The sequence below is a fragment of the Tyto alba genome, unplaced genomic scaffold (assembly GCF_018691265.1).
Source record: "Tyto alba isolate M040663 unplaced genomic scaffold, T.alba_DEE_v4.0 Super-Scaffold_2, whole genome shotgun sequence".
In the NCBI taxonomy this organism is placed as follows: domain Eukaryota; kingdom Metazoa; phylum Chordata; class Aves; order Strigiformes; family Tytonidae; genus Tyto; species Tyto alba.
In genome coordinates this window covers 39,539,371-39,564,774 of record NW_024881282.1, presented here as the reverse complement: position 1 = coordinate 39,564,774, position 25,404 = coordinate 39,539,371, and the positions used below count along the sequence as shown (strand labels likewise).

At 37.4% G+C, this 25,404-nt stretch overlaps 1 protein-coding gene across 3 annotated transcripts in view; it reads right to left on the bottom strand.

Moving 5' to 3' along the window:
• Positions 1 to 25,404, bottom strand: part of CDK17 (cyclin dependent kinase 17) — a 97,088-nt gene that overhangs the window by 3,960 nt on the left and 67,724 nt on the right. For all 3 annotated transcript variants that reach the window (XM_042792227.1, XM_042792226.1, XM_042792228.1), the window contains 11 exons: positions 16,546 to 16,671; positions 12,608 to 12,664; positions 9,960 to 10,074; positions 9,335 to 9,429; positions 8,429 to 8,491; positions 5,109 to 5,232; positions 3,005 to 3,125; positions 2,360 to 2,457; positions 1,946 to 2,051; positions 1,126 to 1,168; positions 171 to 261 (listed from right to left, as the gene is read on the bottom strand). In XM_042792227.1, coding sequence (XP_042648161.1) covers positions 171 to 261; positions 1,126 to 1,168; positions 1,946 to 2,051; positions 2,360 to 2,457; positions 3,005 to 3,125; positions 5,109 to 5,232; positions 8,429 to 8,491; positions 9,335 to 9,429; positions 9,960 to 10,074; positions 12,608 to 12,664; positions 16,546 to 16,671 — 1,039 coding nt within the window. The remainder of the gene's footprint in view (positions 1 to 170; positions 262 to 1,125; positions 1,169 to 1,945; positions 2,052 to 2,359; positions 2,458 to 3,004; positions 3,126 to 5,108; positions 5,233 to 8,428; positions 8,492 to 9,334; positions 9,430 to 9,959; positions 10,075 to 12,607; positions 12,665 to 16,545; positions 16,672 to 25,404) is intronic.

Below are 25,404 nucleotides of genomic sequence, written 5' to 3'. Positions count from 1 at the left end.
CAAAGTTCTATCCTTAATTATACAGTTTAGATAAATATTTAGGAATGCTAAACTTTATTTAAGTCAGTATATACCAGACTTCTTTAACAGATTTGAGTCGAAAGTTTTTCCTTAAGCAATGTACTTAGTTTTAATGTACTATCTTAGCAATAGTTTACTACTCCTCTTACTTTCAGGCAAGGTGTGTATTCTTGTTCCAAGACTTCTGAAGTACGCATGTTTCATAGCCTCTTCCGCTGAAATTCTCTTCTTTGATTCATACTATTAACATAGAAGGATGCAAGTGTGTTGGTTTTCATTAAAAAACTCTTTGCATCAAGTGATGTAATCAAAGGGAGAAATATTGTTCTACTTGCTTGGTATTTCCCACTAATTCACTAGGACAAATTTGTTTTCATTACATTTATTTCACACAGGAAAAATCTAACATATGTTATCTAAATGAGTATTATCAACATATAACAAGATTGCTGAAATAGTCAAAATAACTGCTGTAAGTGGATGCAAGTCAAAAATATACTTAATCTTTATTTATAGATGTCACAATGATTGGATGACAAACTTCTGTCTACATTATGTTCTAATAATAAATTGCAATGAAGTGCTCTTACATGAGATCACAAAATTTTTCTAATTCAGTGGACTACGCTGCAGCATTTTGCAGAAAATGGAACCTCAGACACCACAGTCTAAATATAATTTGCAAGATCAAAGAGTAATATTACACCTAAGTAACTGCTTCTCTAGTAGTAAGCTAAGGTCACTGTTACAGAAATTTAGTATTTGTATTTAAAAGTTCTGTTCTAACAACTTATTTCACAAGAGTTTTAGGTTTTCAGGGAATTGCTAACATAGAATCAATTCTATTTTTGCAAAAAGTAGTAAGAGAAGAAATCACTTCTGGGGAAAAAAAAATAATTAAACACCAGGCTTTAAATTCTTATAGTACAGAGGCTTCCCCAAACTGTTATTCTTTCCAAATCTGTCATCCACTACACACTCAGGTGCATATTCCACTTTGAGTCGGATCTAACAGATACTATAGCTTCTAATACTTTCTGCAAATAATATATTAAAATTCTAAACTTGCATTTTTATTAAGTAAAGCTACAAAACACATCTTACTTGCAGGAACTTCGCTATCAATTCAATCCCTTCCGTGTCTAGCCTAAAAATAAAAATATTTAAAATTAAAAGTTATTGAACTATCTTTACAAAACAAACACTGCAGAGAACTGACTTCATCAAATGATATCAAACCTAAAAATTAAATTTCAACATCGAAATGCTTCCACCTAAACAATGGCTCCGCTTGTTGATGTGTATACATACGAGTACCAATATCTCAGAACAAGATCATTTGAAAAACACTGGGCTTTGGATTGTGATTTACTAAGCTGACACAGATCATTTCTTTCAGCAAAAAAGCTCTTCTTTTTTTTTTTTTTTTAAGCCTAACATTACTCATTTAATAGAAGGACAGAATGTTAGATCTTTTTCTTCAGAGTTGATAAAAAAATGTTGTACTCTTTGTTATAAAGCTTATTTATAACAACTCTGCAGACCCTCCAAATTCCTCATAATGGTTTTAGAATGATTTTAAGGGACTGCTCAAGGAAACCTTGCCATTTTAACAATGGGCCTATTATATAACAGAAGAAAATTTGGGTTATTTAGGAAGTACTGTGTGAATACTCCTACTATGCAAGTGCTGTTAATCAGAATTTATAGTTGTACAGGTCATGAAGGAGCTGTGGTACCTTGAACGATATCAAAGTAATCGCACAGTACCAGGATTATGCTTTGCATTACTATCTGCCCACAATAACAAAACTGATGGGTAGTTTTCCAGCATTTAGTAGCAGACTGCTTGGAAGCACGTTCACATTTACAAATCTGCAAAGCCACAGGGATACATATTTTCTATTAATAAAACATAAAGTACCGTGGTGCATGGTTGATGAGGGGTTGTGGTTTATACTTAGGAAAGTTGTAGTTTCTAAATTCATCACTGGAAGAAATGCCTGGCCATGTTTCTTGACATGGGGTTCCTGTATTTTAAAAAAGCAACAAATTCAACTCAAAAAAAAAATGTAAAGAAACAACTTTGACATATATAAGTGTTTAATCCTGTAATTTAAGCAGAAAAGAAAGAAAATCAGTCAGTGAGTCTATGTTGTACAAACTCAGCTGTGCACTCAGCTCAATCATTTTTCATCAAGAGTACATTCATTCACCTTAATTACAATGTAATACGAAATATCACTGTTTACAGCTGAAGATCTACAGTTCTAATGGAAAAAGCGTTTAGAAGAGCCAACATATAGCATTAACATTACTGCTAGAAGTATCCATTTACCCAGAAGTCTGAAAATTAAGTGCAGTTCATCTTCGACAGTCGAGCCAGGGAAAAGAGGCCTTCCTGATGCCATTTCAAAAAATATGCATCCGACACCCCTTTATAAAAACAGAGAAAAAGATAAAACAGAAACAATCCAACAATTTAAGCTTTCAGCTCCTAAAGACTTGTGTGATATGTCTTCAATTAATACAAATTATTAAATTAGTTGTTAGCCACATGCTAACACACTAAAAATATTGTTTTGAAAGATATGGAGTAATAATAGAACTGTCAAAGATGAAACAAAATCTATTTCAGAGCTGTATTATATCCTCTTCCTTTAGATGTCAAGTTTATCAATTGTATTAAAGTTCATAGTAAAATACCACATTATCATGTCATTAGGAGAACACATTTGGGGTTTTTTCTCTATCCCTGTGGGCCTAATGCCTGCTTACTCTAAGCAATAAAGGTACTCCTCATTTTCAGAGAAATAATAGCATCTTCCCTGTCTGCCAATCCTTTGTTTATAAATCTAACTCAGTTGTAGCCTTCAAAAATTCAGAGGATGAGTATTTGAATGCTACTATGTAATAGGGAAGATTTGACATTTTTTCAACTTCACTGAGAACAAAAATTGAAATTAGACAAAGCTATACAAACCACATGTCAATTTGAGTTGAATACTCTGAGGATCCAAGGAGAACATCAGGTGGTCTGTACCATAACGTGACAACTTCATTGGAATAAGTCTTTGTAGGAACAGACTTCGCTCTAGCCAATCCTTGATAAAAAGGGAAATAAAGAGTCATGTACAACTTGCAGAAATATTTTTTGCACGTGTCCTGGGTTTGAGTGAGTGGTGGGGTTTTTAGTAGCAGGGGAGGGGGCTATAGGGGCGGCCCCCTGTGAGAAGCTTCTCAGAGCTCCCCCAGCTCCAAGTCAGCTCCACCTCTGCACCAAAACTGAGCCAATCAGCTGCGCCTCTGCGATAATGTATTTAAGGGATGTGGTGACGAGCAGTGGGACTTGTGAGGAGGAGTTGGACAGCTGTGTGAACACCAAGGTCAGTGGAGGAACAGAAGAAAGGAGGGGGGAGGTGTGCTGGAGTGGAGACCCCCCCTGTATCCTGTGGTGAGACGGCAGGGCGGCCCCCCCCGCCACCCATGAAGATCTACGGTGGAGCAGACACTGATTTACGGACTGTGTTTTTCGCATGGCTGATCAAGATGCTGTGCTCAAAGAAGGCTGGGGTCTTGTGGGAAAATGTAGCCCTGCTGTTGTAGTTCAGTGCTGAGAGGATTGCAGCATGTGGGGGTGTCCCACGGCGGAGCACTGTAAGGAAACACTGCAGCCCGTGGGAGGGACTCATGTCAGAGAGGGTTTGTGGAGGACTGTCTCCTGTGAGAGGGGGACCACGATGGAGCAGGGGGAGAAGTTCCACAAACTCCCCCCACCAGAGATGGAAGAAGTGGCAGCACTGACTGCACCCCCCATTCCCTGCCCCTGCACAGCTGAGGGGAGGAGGTAGAGATACTGGGAGGAGAACTGAGCCCGGGAAGAAGGGAGGGGTGAGGGGAAGGTGTTCTCAAGACGTGGCAATGCTTCTCACTGTCCTATTCTGTTAGTGTCTGTAATAAAGCTATGTTCTTTTTTTTCTTCCCCTAACGAGTCTGCCTTTTGCCCATGACCATAATGGGTGACCTACCCCTCCTGGTCCTATCTCAAATCCCAAGCCTGGCTTATTTTGTCCCTTCTCATCGCTGGGAGAGAAGGGAGGAGTGAGCGGCTGCATGGTGCTCAGTTGCTTTCTGAGCTCAAGCCATGACAGCATGAAATTGACAAATAATTTTTAAGAGCTAAATCAACCTTCTTATATTTGCTAAATATCTTCCCTTAATGTAAAAAGCCCTAATAAATACATTTCTACAACTTGTAAATTGCCTCTTAGTAGTTACAGCAATCTCATGATCAGCATTTCTAAGCATAGATGACAGGCAAACAGATCAAAACCTGGAGTAATTCTATTAATTTCAATAAAATAAAGCATTAGATAAATACAACACCTCCCCCCATGACAACCCTTCTGCACTATTTCCATTTGAGAATTACATTTCAAAAGGCAGAAGGCAACAAATGAATAATGAAACAGTGGAAGCAGACTAAATCAGTGTTGAATCAGCAAGAGTTTTCCATCCTAATATTGTCAGTTTTTCACTAGTATCTTCAATAAAATTTAGGTCTGTCATGTAAGAGGCAATCTTCTGAGTAATTCAAACACAATGGGAAAAAACACAATGGTAGCACAACTTTCAAAGGACCTTCCTGACACAGAAGGTAACAGGAAACCGTGAATGCCCCAGTCTACTGGAAATCCCAAAGGAACTTGGTGTATCAGTGATGGAGTAATACCTGGCAATTCAGCACACGGACAGACCCTTTCTGTCTCCCACCATGGTCACTCTGCTTTGGAGTGACTGTGGTGTGTTAAGAAAAGCAACTTGAGCTCCACTTTAAGGATCTGACTACGTGTCAATTCCACATGAAGCTGTAAGGCTACTTTCAAACCACAAGTCAAGCAACAGTATTACCTATACATGTATTACTTTGATTACGAACATCCTGTAAAAGGCTGACTTTCATTTTCCATCTCAGAACACACCAATTCACTACAGACATGATGTTCTCATTTTTCCTTTATAAGGAAAGATGCCTCTCTCTTGCTGAGTGAAGAAAATATTTGTTACAGAATAATTTGAGGCCATACCAAAGTCTGCAAGCTTCAGTTCTCCTTTCTCATTAATTAGTAGATTTTGTGGCTTCAGATCTCGATGTAATACCTTTCTTCTATGACAGTATGCCAAACCACGAAGAATCTGGTATAAAAATAGCTACAAAAGAGAACATTTATATAAATTAGACTAAAAATGTTCATCTACAGATTACACAACTGTAACAGTCCATTTGGGCACTGTAGAGTTAAGTGTCTGTACTGTAAGCAGGACAAAAATATTTCTCAAAAATAAGTTACTTTTCCATAGGAACACACTCTGAACATCATCATTATTGTTTACAGATTTAAAATCCCTTTATGCTAATGCACTGCTTTAACACGATACTTTACAACAAAGATTTTTAAGAGCAGTTTGTTCTGCTTAACTGAAGAGAACCACAGGGCTGTTTATTTTTAAGTAAGCACTTACTAATGCTCTTCCCCACACTAATGTCTTTGAGTATAGTCAGAGACTATTACCTTTAAATTCCCTTCTGCCACAGAATTCCTTCTGAAAACAGAGCTCAGCATCCTTTCTAATCAATTGTGCAAAACTATGCAAAGAACGTTTTGGTATGCCTTGGAAAAATACACTTGGATTCACAAGCTCACAACACATGGAAAAATAGGGAAATGAGTATTGCTAAAACAGCCCAACTGCCTCTGGCATTTATATTCATCCCCTCACCTTGACACACACAGGTTTATTTCAGTCCTTTGGAACAGCAACCCAAGCAAGCAACTTCTGTCATGCATATTAATGCTGCACATATATAGACATAAAAGTAGTAAGGGATAAAGAAAGGTTTAGCAGAAGGCAGCCAAGCAAATTTACTGTATCATTGCATTAAGAACTGCTATTTTGCAGTTTTTGTATGTATAAAGGGTCTGATCTTGAACATGGGACTTCTGGGTAGCCATTGCCGGCATCTACCACACCAACAGTCCTCAGCCAGTATAGGTGATCAAATGTACAATGAAAAAAAAAAAAACCCAGAGCATTACAGCTCTGTTTTGAGCTGTATTTCCTCATCTACACTGTCTGAGGATATTTACCAATGTTTGTCAATGTGGCAAATTCAGCATGTAACAGGACTTTTGAGGAGAAACACTAGAATGTTCTATATGATCATTTTCTAACACATCAGTTTATTTTTGTACCAAGTGGCACCACCAAATTCTTTTTGGTAAACTGGACAGATACACAGCAGGTATAGTTACATCCATCTGTTCTCAGTCTGCTTACGTGGGATACATTTGTTCTAGAAAAAAGGAATTGGGATCAATTTTTTTCTTTCTTTCTTTTCTTTTTATAGAGCAGAATGAGAAGCAACAAGTTTTGTTCCATTTACTCATGTCCATCCTGTTGCAAGGATAGTCAGTCCCAAGTGATACTAACAAGACTGCTGTGGTGTACACTGGGACTGCAAAGATTAGTCAAAAAGACAAAGCAGATTTTTCTACAGAAATTGTGGATCTTCACCGCAGTTGGCAGGGATCCTTTGGAAACACACAGGACAATAATGTATTAGCTCAAAATTTTGTTTGAAACAGTAGCACCTGTAGAGATGACACACATCTTTATATTGTACATCTTTATTTCGTTAAAACTCAAAAGAGTAAAATTAGCTGAGGAATGTGAGGGGAGTGATGACAGGGAGGTGTCTTAAATGTTAATAATGACCCAAACCCCCACAGTTATTGTAAAGTAAGCACCTACAGCTATCACAGTTAAGCAGCTGTTCTGGTTTCACAGTGTCAAAGGTACTGACTGTATAAATCTGCTCTTAGGGCATAGCTTAAACCATAGACAAACAAGGAAAAACAGTTCCTCTGCTTGTTTTCTAACTGCACTTACTATAGGAGCCAGCTTCCTTGGAGCTTTCTAAAAAAAAAAAAAAAAGCTTAAAGTACTACTTATTAACTTGTAGTTAATTAACAACACAAGTGTAACTATGTTTTTTGTTGTCTCTCTGAAGTAGATACAAATTAAAGAATTTCCCTTTGCAAATTCTCAAAGGAAGCAACAGAGTAGGTTAAGGGCAGATGACTTTCCCTAGAGTTATTTACTGTAATATGACAACAGAATAAAAAAGAAAAAGCTGCAACAGAATAAAAGAAAAAGCTAATCAAACAGTAACTGGAATCTAGACTGAATCCCATATTCAAATTCAACTAAGAACAGACAACATGCAACCAAGCCAAAACCAAGGATGACAACTCCACTGGAATGCACACCAAGCCCACCACTTCACAGTATTTAGTACACTGTATTGCCAACCACATTTGTGCTATGAGCTACTGTATAAGAAAAAAAGTAATTTTCCTACCATGTGTGCACACTCATAGTTTTGTTCTTTTTGATCACAGCTTAAAATTAATTTTTTTAGAGAGACATGGAAGAGTTTCTCAAACACATCTACCATACAAATAACATCCCTTATATGAATTATGTATGGCTTATTGAAGAGGTTTTGAAGGTACAGTCCAGCACAGGCTGCAACGCAGCAGGATGATACTGGTAAACCAGCCTCCTTGGACAACTTCATTCAGTTCAAGATAGTATTGTCCTCTGGAAGTGTTTATAAAGCCATAAGTATTAAAGAACATAAAGAGTTATTCCAGTTTTCCAAATCAAAACCTGCTTGTTACAAGAGAGGTAACACTTGAACCTGAGTTAGTTTTAGCAGGCCAGATTGGAAACTGAGTCACCTGACCTGGCCACAGCCATAGTTAAAAGGAACAGACAATTAAGCCTTAAAGAAAATAATTTCCATTTTAATACTAATGGAAAGATGAACATCACTCATTCTTAAATATGTATTTTTAATTTCTTACTTCTGTGGCAGGCAGTGGCATCCAAACCCACATTCATGACTGAGGCTACATTGTTCTCAGCGTGCATATATAAATTTTATATGAGGATATACCAAACTACAGACTTAATAACTGAGTATAAAATAATGGAAGGACAAGAAGAGGTCAAGAGTTATGAATGTATTATTTACTAGGAAATTTTTAATTCTAAATCTATAACTTGGAAGAGAACGAAAACATAGAAAGTTATATAATCTCCTGTTTTCAGTGCTTTAAAACACTTAAAAGCCATCAAAACCAAAAAGAATGACTCCATCTGATGTCAAATGTAGTTAAGCCAGGCTCAGGGGTCAAAAAGGAAGTTACATTTTTAAATTAAAAAAAAAAAAAACAAACTCAAAACAAAACACAAAAGCCAGAGAGCTCCTGATTAAGTTCTCTGAAATTCTTACAGCAGAGGAAGCTGGAAGACACTCACTGTCACTAAAAACACTCACCTTTACATTGTGCATACTCATTATGTTACCACAGTCATCCATGTACTGCTTCAGATCTTTGTCCTGTCAAAACACCATCATCATTATTAAGTAAAATTGTGGACAACAGATTACGTGATTAATATTTATTGTGAGAACTGAAGTAATTCATCAGAAAACTGAGCTTTCTGCAGGAGATGTTTAAAGATAAAAAACCCAAAAGCCTGAACATGCAGAAAACTCTGGCTTTCCAGAGGTTATAAACTCACATGTTTTCCAGCAAGCTGCATCATCTCAGGCAACATTATTTGTTATTGCCTTCTCCACTATCTTGTGTGTGGCACAGTATTTCATGAAACTGCTATATTCTTGAATTACATTTGAAGTAAAATTTTTCCTCCAATCCTCTTACTATGTTTATATATTCCAGCATATTATATGAAAATATCATCAGGTAAAATTTCAGTGAGAAAGTGGTAAGTCTAGAATGCAAGGGGTGAGCAAGTGCGGTATATAATTGTGGACACTTGCTTGAAAAGATTGTTACAAAAAGATGGAACGTGCTGTTTAGTTGGAAGTATACTTTTTTCTTTAGCTAACCTGCATCACAACAGAAAAATATAATTTGAATAATAATGTGATTATCCTTTTTTACCGTTAACAATTTTGGTACGAGTAAACAGTTTGCTCAGGTAAATCACCACTAGCTGCTATTAATAAAACTCTGAAATGATCAGAACAGTATTTACTACTTTACAGCAATTTAAGAACTGAATACACTTTTCATTTTCAGTTGAATGATTCTAGATGCAGGAGAAACCTGTAGCAGCCCAAGTATTTTTAAAAAGGGTACGGAGTTTTATTATGTCTGTGCTACTTAGAAACAATAAATTTAATGTAAAGCTTGCTAGTTGCTTAAGCACTTACCAGATATTCGAAAACAAGAGTCAAAGACTTGTCTGTGTGCACAATATCGTGCAATGTAACAATATTTGCATGCTTCAGATCTTTTAATAATGACACTGCAAAAGAGAATTGTAAGTATAAAATAAAAGCAAAACACATGAGCAGAAAATGCATTTCTAGCAAGTTCATACATATAAGCTGCTTTTTTTTGTTTCCCATTAAAAACGTATTTTTAAGAACATAATACTCTCATAGATTAAGTTAGTAAGCAAGGTATTTAAACAAAACACCAAAAAGACATTTGAGTAACAAACTTAAAGTACTTCCTAAATTATACATTTCAGGCAGAAATAGTCATTTACTAAAATGTATTCTGAATCCCTGAAAGTTACTCATTAATAATAGTCTAATTCAGTATAAAATCATCCGTTTATAACACTGCATTTGAGAACACAACCACCCCCCTAAAGTGAATATATTTGAAACACTAACTCTTAATATGTCTAGACAAAAATTTTCCTCATCAAAACTGATACCAAAATCATTAATCTCCCACATAGCCTATGTGTTTCCAAGTACCAAAAGTACCCCGGTCAAAAAGAAATCCAGAAGTATCTGATATTCCAAGTAGTGAAAAGGTTGTCACCTTCTCTTATGGCTGTGCATGGCGCTCCCTCTTCATGTTCCAGGCGGATTTCTTTCAGAGCTACCAGGTTCTCTGTTAATTTACTTCTCCCCTTATAAACTGTTGCGTAAGTACCCTGCAAAATGTAAAAAGAAGGAAACTTTTACAAATTGGTCCCGCATTGAAATGACAGTTAAGAAATAAAATAAAAACTGTCTGAGGTTCTAATACATTTCATGTTGGATATGAATAGTTTTTACATTGTCTTCTTTGATATATGTAAAGCTACAAAAATGTTTTGTAAGCACACACAGAAGACAAGGAACCCGTATGCTTAACAACTCTGAAAATTACATGGAAAGCTGGATATCATATAGCTACCAAAGAAGTCAGATCAGGTAGTGTTATGTTCACTGCTGGGATCATTTACCCTCTTAAAAGTCTCTATTTGATTAAAACTAGCTCAGGTATCTCTACACTATGCTGCAGTTATGTTTCCCAAGGCTGCAGACATACTCTTCCACTACTTTTATGAAAACATGTAACTCCTTTTGATGGCTTCTCATCTTTGTTACATATTTTATATGAGAATTATTTCTGGGTGGGGGGGAGTTGTCAAAGTTTCATTTCAGTTTACATAATGAACAGTGAATACTGTGAAGCTTATTTTTCTCAATTTGCTCTTTTGTGTTTTTTTTTTGTTTGTTTTTGTTTTTTTTTTTTTGTTTTGTTTTGGTTTTTTTTTTTTGTTGTTGTTTTTTTTTTTTTTTTTTTTTTTCCCTTAGAGAATAAGAGATTCAAAACTCTCAAGGCATGTTACAACGACAAGAAATTCTAACAAAACAGCAAACAGGTACAACTAATCCCAATAAATGGAGGAAGCAACAAAGTTACAGAAACTGCCCTAGGTTATAGTACAGCACTGCAAGGCTCTGCAGAGGGATCTCACCAGGCTGGATCGATGGGTCGAGGCCAATGGTATGAGGTTCAACAAGGCCGAGTGCTGGGTCCTGCACTTGGGTCACAACAACCTCATACAGTGCTCCAGGCTTGGGGCAGAGTGGCTGGAAAGCTGCCCGGCAGGAAAGGACCCGGGGGTGTTGGTCAACAGCCGGCTGAGTATGAGCTGGCAGTGTGCCCAGGTGGCCAAGAAAGCCAACAGCACCCTGGCTTGTATGAAAAATAGCGTGGCCAGCAGGGTTACGGAAGTGACTGTGCCCCTGTACTCAGCACGGGTAAGGCCACATCTCAAATACTGTGTTTAGTTTTGGGCCCCTCACTACAAGAAAGACATCGAGGTACTGGAGCGTGTCCAAAGGAGGACAATGAAGCTGGTGATGGATCTAGAGAACAAGTCCTGTGAGGAGCAGCTGTGGGAACAGGGGTTGTTTAGCCTGGAGAAAAGGAGGGTCAGGGGAGACCTTATCACTCTTTACAACTACCTGAAAGGAGACTGTAGCCACATGGGTGTTGGTCTCTCCACCCAAGTAACAAGTGATAGGGCAAGAGGAAATGGCCTCAAATTGCACCAGGAGAGGCTTAGATTAGCTATTAGGAAAAATTTCTTTTACCAAAACAGTTGTCAAGCATTGGAACAGCCTGCCCAGAGAAGCAGTTGAGTCACCATCCCTGTAGGTATTTAAAAAACGTGTAGATATATCACTTAGGGACATGGTTTAGTGGTGGACTTGGAAGTGCTAGGTTAACACTTGGACTCAATGATGTTAAAGGTCTTTTTCAACCTGAATGACTCTATGATTCTACATATCTGGTGTTGTCCACTATACTTTGCAAGCAAATGAGATAATATACACCCCCAACTATGACTTGATAGCTACTAGACTAACATTCCTCCAAAGATACACAATGCTGTGTTATGTCTCATGATTCATCTAACAAGTACTAGAGGCAAAATAAAAAATAAATGCATTTGGAAATTAAAACATTGCAAATGTAGGACCGGCTGCAATATTCACAGCAGAGATGGTGACCAGCCCTGCTTCCTTCTGTAATGGTCAGTGCATCCCATTCCAGTGCTCCTTTTCCATTTTTGATCCTGTTGGCCAACCTCAATCCAATAAGACAGGACTGACACCTGGCCCCTCCTGAATTCTACTGTTTCTCTGGAAGTCTGAGGCTACGTGAAGGTAGAAAGCCATACTGCTGCCCTCCCAGAAGGCAAGGTAAACAGTGCTACGTACTTCACTTGGCTGCACCTGACTGGCTGCCCAAATCAGGCGTGCAGGCTTTTCTACCAGAACATGCATAGCTAATGCCTGCGCCCAGCAAGCGCTGGCTCCTTGTCCAGCATCAGTTCCCCAACACCTAACTCACGGCAGGAGGACACTGGACTTAACCAGCTTTATTATCGACAGAATAATTTTGTCTATCTGCATGCAAAACCAGCCTACAAAGCCAGTCACAGATCATTTGCCAACGGAGTCTTGCTCTTGCCCATCTCAGTGATGGCTTTCTTTTTTCTTTCCCCTTTATTATATAAGTACAGAACATTTCTGTGGTTGTGACATTCCTACACATTTTGAATGTTTCATTTACTGAAAAGGTAAAGTCAATGGATATTTTGCGGGATATGAAGATTTTCAGTTAACATTTATGTAAAATTTTACGTAAGACATTGTCATCAAGGTAGTAATCATTTCAAAACATACCTCTCCAAGCTTTTCTAACTTGATATAGGTTTCCATTTTTCCAAATCCAATTTCAGACTGCAATGAAAAGAAATGGAAAATTGATCACTAAAACTAAATGCTTTATTTATACATCATTTAATGAGCAAGCTAAACTTTGTTTCAGAAAAATACCTGATAGTACTTAACCAAACACCACACAATTCTGCTATTTTAAAAATAATTTAGCATATTATAATATAAGTGTGTCCAGCATCCAAACCTAATGCTCAGCCTGCTGGGCCAGTCTACTGTGTATCCTGGAAGGACTATATACAGAGTTACACTGAGACCAAAATTCTACTTTACCCTACTTCCCACTTAGCTCTTCTCCACTTTCTGATCGGATTATTACTAATGAGGTCGCTATAGCTTAAAGCACAGAAGTCATCTCAAACTATTCTATCCTTTCTCTTGCTCAGCATAACCACAGGCTGCTGCTTCTTTCAAAATTACTTATTTGCTACATTCAAGATCATAGCTCCAGGTTTCCTCTCCCATTTTGTCCTCTCAATGCTTTTCAGTTTAAAACTCTGTCAGTAAAATCCCTAAGCATAATACCTCCACAAGCTTCAGCTTTGTCTCAACAATTTACATTTCATGGCTCATAACTTCCAAGTCTTTATGTATTTTACTTGTATGCATTCATCTTCTTTGTCACCAACTTAGCTCTGTAATGTAAGCCAGGAGGGTTTTCCTGCCAATATAGCACCTTTTTCTGAAAACTAACATCATTACTCTTTTCCTGTTCAAATCCACTGCTACTCTTATGTTTAATACGGTTATCTCTTACAGCTATTTTTGTGTAAGACCATGTCAATTATACCAAAGCTTTATATTGTTCTTACAGTGTAAAGAATGATAAAAGTAGACACATAAAACATATGAATTTTTAAACCAATTTACAAAGTGCATATAAGCCTGTACCCTGTCAACCTTCCAAATCCATAGGCTTCATGGGGTTTTGCTTTACTAACAACTAAACGTTTACCAAGTCAAAAAAGTCATGTTTTCTCCCTAGCATCACCTCCTCCTCCTTCCACTTTCAAACATAGCTCTCCACTTGCTATTTCTTTCTAAGGAACAATATTTTGACCCTCGACTGGCTTCAGCACCTATGTCCACAAGTCAGAATACACTGATTTGCTCCTAAAATCCGATGGATATTGAAGTTGTATATTATTTCATGTTGACACAGTGTAACATAAATACTGCTGACTGTATTAAGATTTGACAACAATATAATATGAAGGTATACTAAGAAAAGTTGGATTAATACTTAATTTTCAGAACATATGCATGAAAATAGATGTGAAGTAAGTATAAGATCTTGTCTATAAACATATTTGACGTACCTAAGAAAAAACGGGTACATAATTATGTTAACATAGTATTTCTGCTTTATTAAATTAGTGTCAGAATAGAAGTGTTTTAAAACTGCATAAGGATACTTTAGCATTAAGCATATTTAGGAGCTTCTTAAAGCCAAGCTGTTTAACACAAAATACAAGTAGAGTTGATATATGACAACCTTTGTAGCTCTAGTGAGATTACAAACATACCACTGATATAGGTACAATGTTAGTAAAATAAATATTATGTTTCCAAAGTGCATTTTGACCTACTCAAACATATCTTGAAGTGAGTATCAGATGGTATTAGAATTAAAAAGATAGGCTCCTTAGTTTATAGGAGAAACTAAAGGAGAACTGGTAGCCACTGGCCTTGTTATTGCCAGACAGCCTGGAGTACAACTTAAAAGTGTGATTTCTAAGAAACCTCTCAATGGTGTTCATCAAGACTAATAATATCTTCTTTAGACAATAAAATCATATAGTATTTCCTACATACACAGGACAGATATTTTTCAAGACCTGCCTTTCAACGTGTTTAATTTTTAAACCACGTTTTGTTTGTCTACCACCTGTAAGAAAAACTGATTTTTACATTCCTCACCAAGATCAATTTCATTTTTCCTTCAAAATAATTTCTGAACTATTTTATTTTGTTTTGCAGTACACATCTATCTATCTTGACTTACACAGAAACACTGATGCACCGTATTTATGGTCTCTTCTAATGGCTGGTGCATAAGAGTTAAACCTATGCTACTGTGCATGCAATACTGTACATGTATTCACAAAATACAACTATTGTAAAAGCTATTTTTTTTCTTGTGTTTCAAAGAAAAACACCAGACAAAGTATAACAAGTCCTCACTTGATACTTTTCATAGCCTTTTTCCTTTGATTCCTACTAAGCCTTGAAAAGAGGCATGCCTTTGAAGGAGATCACAATATTCATATATTGTAATTAACAGTCTGCTAGCAAGATTTCAATGACAAATCTTAGAATAAGTCTTTGAATTAATTTTTTTTAAATGTTAGTTTGAAATCATGAAAGGACAACGCAGCAAATGCATGTCTGCATACCACAGCACTGCTGGTAGGTTTAATTTCAGACTTACAAGCCCTAAAAGCATTTTTAAAAGGCAAAACAAAACAACCTTGTGACAGAAAGCTGGTTCCATACACACACCATATTCATTAGAGGGCACTGTTTTTCTGTCTGTCTTCTAGAAGGTAAAGAGGAGAGAACTTCAGGTTCTCTCAGGGCTCACCATCAAATGAGCAAGGGAATTCATACACAGGAAAATCGCCCCCAGCCCCCAAATACTCTATTCTGACACTGAAAAGGTGCTTCACCAGCATCTGAAAAGACAAGGTGTGGGGAAGTCTATTCCTCAGTTCAATGCTGTGTCAGTAATTAAGTGGTTAATGAGCTACAAAATTCTGGCACAAATATTGAAGCTTGCTACATTATTATTACTTCCAGTGCTTTAATCCAATCTTCTCTTCTTTTAATACTGTTCTTGTAAAAGGCCACATGCAGATCAGAGCTTTAGTCTAGCACACTAAATTGTAATTTTTCAGGGGAAAAATACATGATAAAACCACACTATTGCTTTGTTATAGACATTATTAATTCACAAAGAATAAAATAAAGTTATTTCACAGTTAATAAAACTAATTCACCACATGTACTTTCATATTTATTTTTCAGCAAATAAGCCATTAAACCCATAAAAAGAACAAACCTATAAACCTATCTATTTTTTCTGTGCAAAGAATTTCTTGCCAATGAATTTGCTCAGGAAGTTAGTAAATGGTCTAGCAGCTCTTTAAGACCTTGATTAACACCAAGAAAACTCATAGGTCAAATTATAATTGAAACTTAATCATTTTTGTAAAAATAAGAAAAAAAATGTTTTGTACTATTTCATGGATGTGCATAATTTATATGAGTGTCCAGGATTTCTAGCATTTGTACTCTAATTACAGTATAGGAATCCTCATTCTGACATCTCCATGGAAAGACTTATTTTTAACATAACCCAATAATCTAAGCAGATATATCTGAATATATTAATTCATATTTTTAGGAATCCACATAGGCTTTTTAAAGAAAAATAAAATATCTATCATCTCAACAGCAATTCTGAGAAAGAAAATTTGTTATCAAATACAGACAAAACAGGAGGACTTGCCTTCATATTATGCTGCTTTAGGGCCTTCCTACTATGTCACATGAGAGCCCAAGCCTTGACCTAGGACTACACAGTCTATTTGCTCAAACAGGTCATCCCTGCTCTAAAAAGCAGAATTTAGTACGCAGTTTGGCAGTTCAGTTTAGCCACTGATTTCAATGGGTCAAGACCTTCACTGGGAAATGACAGGGCCAAGTTTGCAGAAGAAAAATGAAAGAAAGGGTGAAATTCTTCAATGGATTTTGACAGGTACACACTGAAATTCAACTGTATTTACATCTTGGCTTTTATGTCCTGAATTTCAGTGTATACACTGATTCAGAACCTGAAGAACTGAGAGGTTGGTTTAGCATGGCAGATGCATTACACTTACCAGTGATGCTCTACGAGAACGTCGACTCATTGGCTGATCAAACGGTGGGCTGTTAATTTGCAGCTTTTCAAGATAGCCATCAGGTATCCTGATGTCAGCAGGCAGGGACAAACGCTTGTTCAAATCCTGCAGTAAATAATGTTAAGCGAAGAAGGGTCAAGTGTAATTCAGAATTTCCTGAAAAATCTTTTTCATATCTGTAGTGTTAACTGTTACTACAGTGTTGCTATTTAAAACTGAACTATTTACACAAATGAAAAATAAGTAATTTCACAGATGTTGTTTGAAAAAACATTATCTTCTAATAATACTTCAAATTGCTCAGATAACAGGCTCAAAAATTCCGTGCTTTACAAACTCATTACTTTAACAAGAGGAATGAAATAACAAAATATAATTAATTACACTGCGGATAAATGTACTGAGTTTACTTGAATACTTACACATACCTAGAATATTAGAAACTGAGAATTCAGAGGCTGATAAATACATTTCTTTTCGTACAATAATTATATTAGAATACCAACATATCTCCATGACTCAAAATATATCACTCTCCCTTTCACTGACTACTGAAAGTTACAACCTTGCTTCAGTTTCCATTTTTCCAGTTTTACAAAACAGAATCACTGTTATTGAGCCAAACTATTACAAATGTTAATGCATTTTTCTGTTTCAAGCTCTTTAGTATGCGATCTTTAGAAAATGAAACTGCCATTATATAAATGCAGTTTTCCCCATAACAGATTCTAGTTTTCATCAGTAAATTTTTCCAACAACAACATGCATAATTTCTAAGACAAGAGGGAAACAAAATTACTTCACCTTTCAATAAACATGAAAAAAGTATTTTTGGGGGGGCAGTGGCACATTCTCATCAATTTTCTATTTTTAGTTCGGCTTTAATCTCAAACATGCCAGAAAACAAAATACCAAATTTCTCTTAAAGCAGCCAGTCACCACCACAGAGCTGTAAGGGCAACACATCCAGATTCACAAAAAATGGGAAGTAATTTCCAGAACAGCAGGAATTGTTTTGCAGTACAGGTAATTTACCCTAGTAAAGAAAACTACACTCAGCATCAAACTATACAATCCACCCCCATGGATTCTACTCTGAAGTTAAGAGGACATCTCTGGAACCAGCACCGTTTTCACACCTTTCTCCAGCAGAAGAGGAAAACTCCAGATTTCTGCTGGTGGACCTCAGACTTAATCAATACTGACCTGAGGGCAGTAAGCTCTTTTTGATATTATCCTATTCTATCTTACCTATCTCCTCCAGCTTTGAGTTCTGGGCATCCTGAGCTAACCTAAACACTGGCAGCTACATCCCCATTCGGTTCCCCTCAGGCTTGGCCATGTGTTTCTACTCTTGTCTTTGCATCAGCTTTGAACTACTTCAGCATGCTAAATCATCAAGAAACTATCTCAGGCAAAGTGCACCGCTTCCTGCCAGCGTTGTGCTCCGAACAGGTTCAGTGTCAGGTCAGACAAGCTCACGGTCTGAACACGGGGCAAGGGAGGCAGCAGGGCAAGCCCGAGAAGCCAGCAGCTAAATTGGCTTAGGCTGCCAAAGAACTGGATCATCAGACTTTTCAGGACTTGAGATCTTGGTGGACAACCTGCTAAGTTTTCACTGTTGATAATGTATTCAAACCACGTATATGCATGGTCCGTACATGCGCCTGGAGCAACAGCTGAGAAAAAAATACCAGTTAAAAACCATATAGTTAAAAAATGAATGTAATTTGGCAATTAGCTGAAGTGCTAATATACATCCCCCAGATGACTGATCTACATGTGCTATTCACCATGGCCACTGGATATAGGCAGAAGTTTTTGGAGACGCGCCAAAAAAGCTTTAACTTGCGGCAGCTGACCCTCCTGTTTTCCTTCTGCTTCTCACACCTCCTTAGATACAGAGCACAAAGGCTGTTAGCTTCTATCTTGCTGCTCAACATCAGCTTCTCTGCATAACTGGAAAAATCAGGGCCTGTATTTCTTATTTTGTACAGATTTTTTAAATTGTCTTTAAACAAAAGAAGCATTGTTCACATAACAGCAGCTTTGACCAACATTTTGAAGTTCAATTAAAAGAAAACAAAAGGATGCCTCAGTTTTGGCAGCTTTCAGTTTCTTTACTAATTTTCAACTTTAGTGTTACAGATTTTTCAAAACACTGGCAATTTTAAAACTGCCTGTGTGGTTTTCGGGAGAGTGGAGGAACTAATTAATTGTAACAGGAGCTAGGAGTAGGAATCCCAACAGTGAAAGAGTGTTTTCCACTAAGGAATCTTCCTTCTTTTTGACAGGCTCTGCTAATGCCATTTTTGTAATAGGCAACTCAAATTCAGTGAGGTTAGTGTCATCTGAAAAGCGAAATGTCTCTCCCCTATTGCAGAGGGCTTCAGATTACTAAAACCAAATAAATAGATAAATTCACTCCATAATTTAATGTATTCCTCAGAAAATTCAGGTAGCTCATCAAAACAGAGCACAAAGGAAAGAGCTCCATGTTGCCTTAAAGAAAGCAGCTGGGTTACCTCCCTGCAGCAGGAAACCATGGAACCCCTGGAACAATACAGGGGTGGCAGGAAGAAGACCACTGTCAAGCCACTACTCCACCTTCCTATTGTAATCCCAGATCAACAGTTGGGCAATATCCTACATCTTTTTGTTCAGTTGTAAGAACATAAAATAAAACAGAAATTTGACAAATTCCAAGACAGCAGAAGAAAAGAGCACTGGCCTACGTTTTTCAGTATAACTTCCCAAACACAGTAGGTATCATCATTATCCTTTATGCCCTGTGGCAAAATAGTTTTCTCCTATCTATTAACTCTACGGCATTGAAACCTGCTGTAGCACTCTCTTCTTTCTGTTCCATATTATCAAAGTGTGTTTATAGGTATACTGAAATCATGGACCACAACTCAAAAGCCTCGTGAAATAGTGAGTCGACTGTACTCTAGAGCTCTCCAACTCTGTGTTCTCTCCTCCCACAGCCTTCATACCTGGGGCAGCCGAAGTGGTGCTTCACACCTAGCTCCACAGCCTCAAGCAGCATTTCCAAGCATACAAAGTTGCTGGATATGTAGCAAGAAAAAAGCAAAGGCAGCCTATAAACTGTGATGGCAATTTGAAAATTATGCCATTAACTGTGCACAGTGCCTGCCATCAATAAACACATACCTTTTCAAATGGAGAGGAAGGGAAACAAAGTCTAAGATGCTTTACAGCTACTAAGGATTTATTATTTCTCTACCCAGCTACTACAAAAACTGGAGATAACAATATTAAAAGTAACAGAAAATATTGTAATGGCAGCTAGTTGTGATTCTAATACAGAATTCCCCTTCCTTCATTCTCAAAAGCACTGCCTATGCCATTTTTGCCATAGGCAATTGTCAAACCCCCATGACTTACTTCAGAGATCCATGTGACATCTCCAGTTCTACATCGTGCTTAAGCTGTAAACTTACATTTGGCGCTCCACAGTGCATAATACAGATATTGTTTGAATGCAAGTACTTACTAATGCAAAGGCCAAAATCTATTCCAGTTTTGGGAAAAAACCCACAAACAGTAGTCTGCTTTAAGTATACAACAACAAGCCTCACCCCTCTGCAATGTCTGTTTAAAAAAAAACCAAGAAAAAACCAAAAAAAACCCCAACAACAAAACCAAACCAAACCAACCAACCAACCTACAACACAACCTGAGGGAAAAAGTAGGAAGAGAACTTTTTTCACCATTATAATACCTATTTTTGATATAATTTTTCTATTTCTATTTGTAATATAATGGACAATATATGATAGCAATCACTCTTTTCTTCCCCCCTCAAAAAATGAGTATTTAGTGCTGGAAGCCTAAATTGTCGTCACGTTGTAAATGAAATCAAAACACTATCCATTCTCCTTAACTTTTCAGAGTTGAAGAATGTTTATTTTCTGAGAGGAAAACAATGATTTCATGGAAACTGCTGCAGGTACTTTACAGATTTTTTTTTCGTCCTAACAATCTACGTTACTATCCTACTTGCAATACTCATGCATATTTGGCTGTGTTGAAATGTCAACCAAGCCAAGACTACTTCTTTAAAACCATATATTGAAATTGTTACCTACCAGTCAGAAGCCTTTCATAACAGCAATATTTGAACGATTATCTATATGAAGTTACATATATAAAGTTGTCTTTGTATTATAAATACCCTTTACCTAACTGCCTAAAATGGGCAAAATTAAAGAAACTCATATAGGCTGCAAACCCAAATATGTGAAAGACAGAAATTATTATGCTATGTTTGCCTGTACCACCTTAATTCCTCCCAGCTTTTGCAATAATTGAAGCAACCACCTCTTGGGAAAAGAAAGCAATCATAATTAAATGCTATACAGCAACATGAAAAGGGATTCATTAGACATTCATGAGAGAAGCACAACATTTCCTAGTGGCTAAATAGAAAAACTGGAAACCAAAATTACGTGAGTTTGATACAGCTGAAAAACCCAGTTAATTTAACTGAGATTAGATTAAAAAGAAAAGCAAGAACCCTACCATACAGCAACCAATTTTGAGCCCCGAGTGTTCAAGACCAGGCAAGTCTGCTGACACTTAGGCAACCTGTTCAGCTGACGGCAGCAAGAGACTTATTCCCGTGCTGTGGGCTGGCCCCGGCGAACAGCCAAGCCCGCACCCCGCTGAGCGCGGTGCTCCTTCCCTGCTCCTGTGGGATGCAGGGAAGATGGAAGGACGGTGAGGAGACTTGTGGGGTGCAGGTTATGACAGTTTAATACGGAAAGCAAAAGCTGTGTGCCTAAGCAGAGTGGCAAAAGGGGCCGATCTCCTGTTTCCCACTGGCAAGCAGATGTACGGCCGCCTCCCGGAAAGCTGGGCCTCAGCAGGCCTGGCAGCGGTTTGGGAAAGGAAAGACAAACACTGTAGCCACACATGTCCCCCTTTCCTCGCCCTTCCCCCCAGCTTTTATGGTACAGAACAGCACTTTGGCCGGCTTGGTTGGCTGTCGAGCCTGGGGGAGGCAACCATTTCCCATTTCCCTGCTGGTGCTGACCAGCCTCTACGGAGAGGCTGGCCTTCGCCTATGAAGCCCGGAGCGGCGTGGTAGATGCAACTGCCACCTCCGCTCCCTCACGCTGCTGGTGCAGACATCCCGCCCTGCTCTTGCTATTGCTGCTCTCACGGCAGCAAAACCTGCCCTTCCAAACCCCATGGCTTGCTGCTATTTTGGCATGATGACAGGCTGGAGTGCAAGTAACAGCAGGAAACGGTGATTTTTAAGAATCTCTAATTCTCCTAAATCTCTGTGGAATTCCTCGAAACCATAAAAAAAAAAAAGACACTTTCTAGACAGAAGACTTTGTCCACACTAATTTCAATGACCAACTGAATCTAATGATGTGTTACTATTTCTCAGAAAGAAATAAATAAAACCTTAAACCAAGGAAAACAACTAAAACCAAGAAACTTTTTTTAATGGAAATTATTAGCAGGCTGCTAAAAATCCAGGCTGTTACAAGATCCTGCTACAATGCTGTTTAAAGAAGTAATAAGGAAGCATGTAAAATTAATGGCAGGACAGATAGTTTTCCCTACACTCTAATTTTTGATACTTACAATTTAGAGCTTATCAACACTACAAAGTTAAATGTCTATTTTTAACACTAATTTTGCATCCCTTTATCAATCTTCTAAACTTTTGTTTCATTTTTTTAAAGGTAGGAAATTAGAGTAACTGTGCTATACGTATCCTTTTTTAAACACAACAGGTGTGTTAAGTGGTATACACAGACCCTCAACTATGCAGAGGGAATCTGGCTGCATTCCTTTGTAACTCTTAACAAGTAAAGGTTTACTGGAATGCAAAACCTTGGGCTTTCAGGGACAACAAAGTACCTCAGGTAAAATAATCTTTTGCAACAAAATAGATCAGTGTTCAGTAAACACAGTACTGTTAAATGCTCAAATGGCTACAGTTAACTCTATGTTGCTTAATGAGGTATTTTTGGATCCACAATATATTCTGGAGAACATATCCAAGCACCATTTGACTTGCCAGGGTAACCAGAATGCCTGTGGCATTTCCCCCCTCCTTCTACAACTTAAACCCACATTTTCTATCTGAATTTGCAATGCTTATTCTCAGTCTTGCTTTATTACTGGTATTACTAGTTGAGAAACGCATACTATTTTTATAATTTGTCTGAAATGAGAACCACACTTGTCCTTTATCTGCTTGATAGAAGATAAGCACGTAAGAAATAATGACAATAATATCACTTTCTTTTCTGTGGAGATAAACTACTCCAACTTTTGCTAATCTTTACCATATATACTTGATGTGGATGTTCTGTCTATCACCGACTGCTCAGGCTTGTGAACAAGAAAAGGAGGCAGGTGTTTCAACTTAAATCCTGCAGGTCCTGTGAGCTGAATAATTTAACATTATAAGTAAATAAACATGTCTTCCAATTTAAATCAAAAATGAAAACAAAACACCTGCCTTTCACACATTCTTGGAAGTAAAAAGTCAAAAATCCCAAATTTACTTTATTTCTTTACTTCTGGTCCCCTTTTGGATGGCCCAAAACACTGTTGCAAATACCAGCTTCTTGACTTGCCACCCACAGTAAACCATTCACAAGAGTTTAGTACCAGAATTCTGTTACCACATTCTGTTTTTCACATCTGACTCAAACAACTTTATTCCTTTGCTACTTATCCTCTTCTCATCTCCTATTCTCCGTAACACAAACTTACCAGCTATTGCTCTTTCTAATTACTTGACTTGGCCCATATAATACTCTTTAGTGTCATACTGTGACACTTTTCATAAAGTGTCATTCTTGGTAAACAGATCCATTTTTGCTTCTCTTAAACACTGTCAAAAAAAGTAAATTATTCTGCAGAATGAACGTATTATTTGTGAAAGCAACACTGTTAACTTTTTGCACTTTAAATCAGATATTAAAATCAACAACTTCTGTTTTTCCTTAACTCACCATTTATTTTTTTGCCAACTTGCACTACATACTTCAGTAAATTTCACTGAAGTGAAATAAAGATGATTCTAACTCAGGATATAGAATGTTTGAACTCCATATGTTAAAACTGCTCTAAAAGGAAGCAATTTGAAATATTCACATCTGTCTTCTCATGACTCAAGTCATTATGTCTTTGACTTATATAGCACATCTAGACAATAAACACCAATATTTTTCACGAAACAGAGTAACAATAGGAAATTGCCCCAGGGAAGGATTTGTTGAGGTCTTCCCGAGTCCAATTCTCACTATGCTACAAAAAAAAAGAAAAACTGAGACTACTTTTAGTTTTATCCTTTAACAAATGTCCCAATTTACAGACTGTTTCTTTCTTGCTGCAGTAGCAACAATAGATCTTTCTCAAATCTACTGGGCTACAAATGCCATCGATTTTTCAACTGCTAGGCTGTTTCAGGCTGCTACTGCACTCACATCTGCAGCAAGACAAGAAAGATTCAGGCTTCTGACAGTGAAGCAGTGTACCAACTCTTTTGTCAGAAAAACTGGTAGGGAAAACCATGATAGTATCAGCCTCGGTCTGATGATAGCATCAGCCTCAGTTCACTGTTCCCGGTATGTTTCATTTAGCTAATCTAACAGCCAACTACTCCAAACCTGGTATTTCACTGCCTGTGGCCATATGTTCCCATTGCTTTTTGGAGAACAAGCTCTAAGCAAATGACACAGCGACGTGGTATAAGAAAGTCAACTGGCAAAAAACTATCCCTTCAGAACAAACTGAGTAATTATCTGCTGACGTAAGTTTAGGAGCCAAGAGAAGGAAGCTAGCTCTGTCAGGAGCAGGTAGTCAGTGGATGACAAACTATATTGCCAAGTTGCATCATTATATACCAATTGTTACTGCTTTGGTTCTTCAGTTTACTGATGTGACATTTAGAGACCAATCATTACTTAAGGTATGTATTTACCATATGGCAGCAGACAACAAGCTTTCTACCTCTCCCTGAAATTTTAGCTTATCTTTAAAGAATTAATATCGTTAAATTCCATCAACAAAATTTTGTTACAGCCTCATGCAGAAAAAGAATTGTTCTTCTAAGTCTACAGACATCAGTCTCACAGCCCAAACAATCCACTACAGATCAGATGAAAAAGCTTTGCTCTCTTGTGTAAGCATTGGTCTGAATTAGTCTTCTCACCAGTTTTAGCGAGTACCAGCAAGACGTGTCAGCTGCAACCACAAGCTGTTCACTAATAAGTCATAGTACTTTTGTTCACTGGAGAATGCTTAATGAGATCTAAAATGCTACATCATAAAACCCTCCATGCAACACAGTTCAACTTCATGACAAGTTTAATGTAAAAAAAAAAAAATTAAAAATCCACTCTTACAGTATTCTTTCCTTGCATATTTTAAGTGTGCTACTTCATGACACACAAAGCAAATTAATTGAAAAACATTTGCTTATGCCAATGAGAATTTAAGCATTTAATATGCAACCCTGTATGCATGTACTTAATGTACGATTTTAGTATCAAATACCATGTGGACTGTTTTCTGAAGGTTCCTGTATCAAATTTCAGTGAATTTTTGTCAAATGACAGAGTGAGCACAGTTGAAGCCAACTGGATCCTCTACAGAATTATAACATACAACAAGACTGCTAGAGGTAAAAGCAAATAGAAAAAAATAAACCAACCCAAATCAGAGAATAACTTTTTAGAGAATTTTGTTGTTTGGTTACAGCCCTGTGGACCTCTAAGGTCTTGAACCAAAACACCAGCATATGCATCCATCAAAAGAAACCTATAGCATCCTTGCAGCATG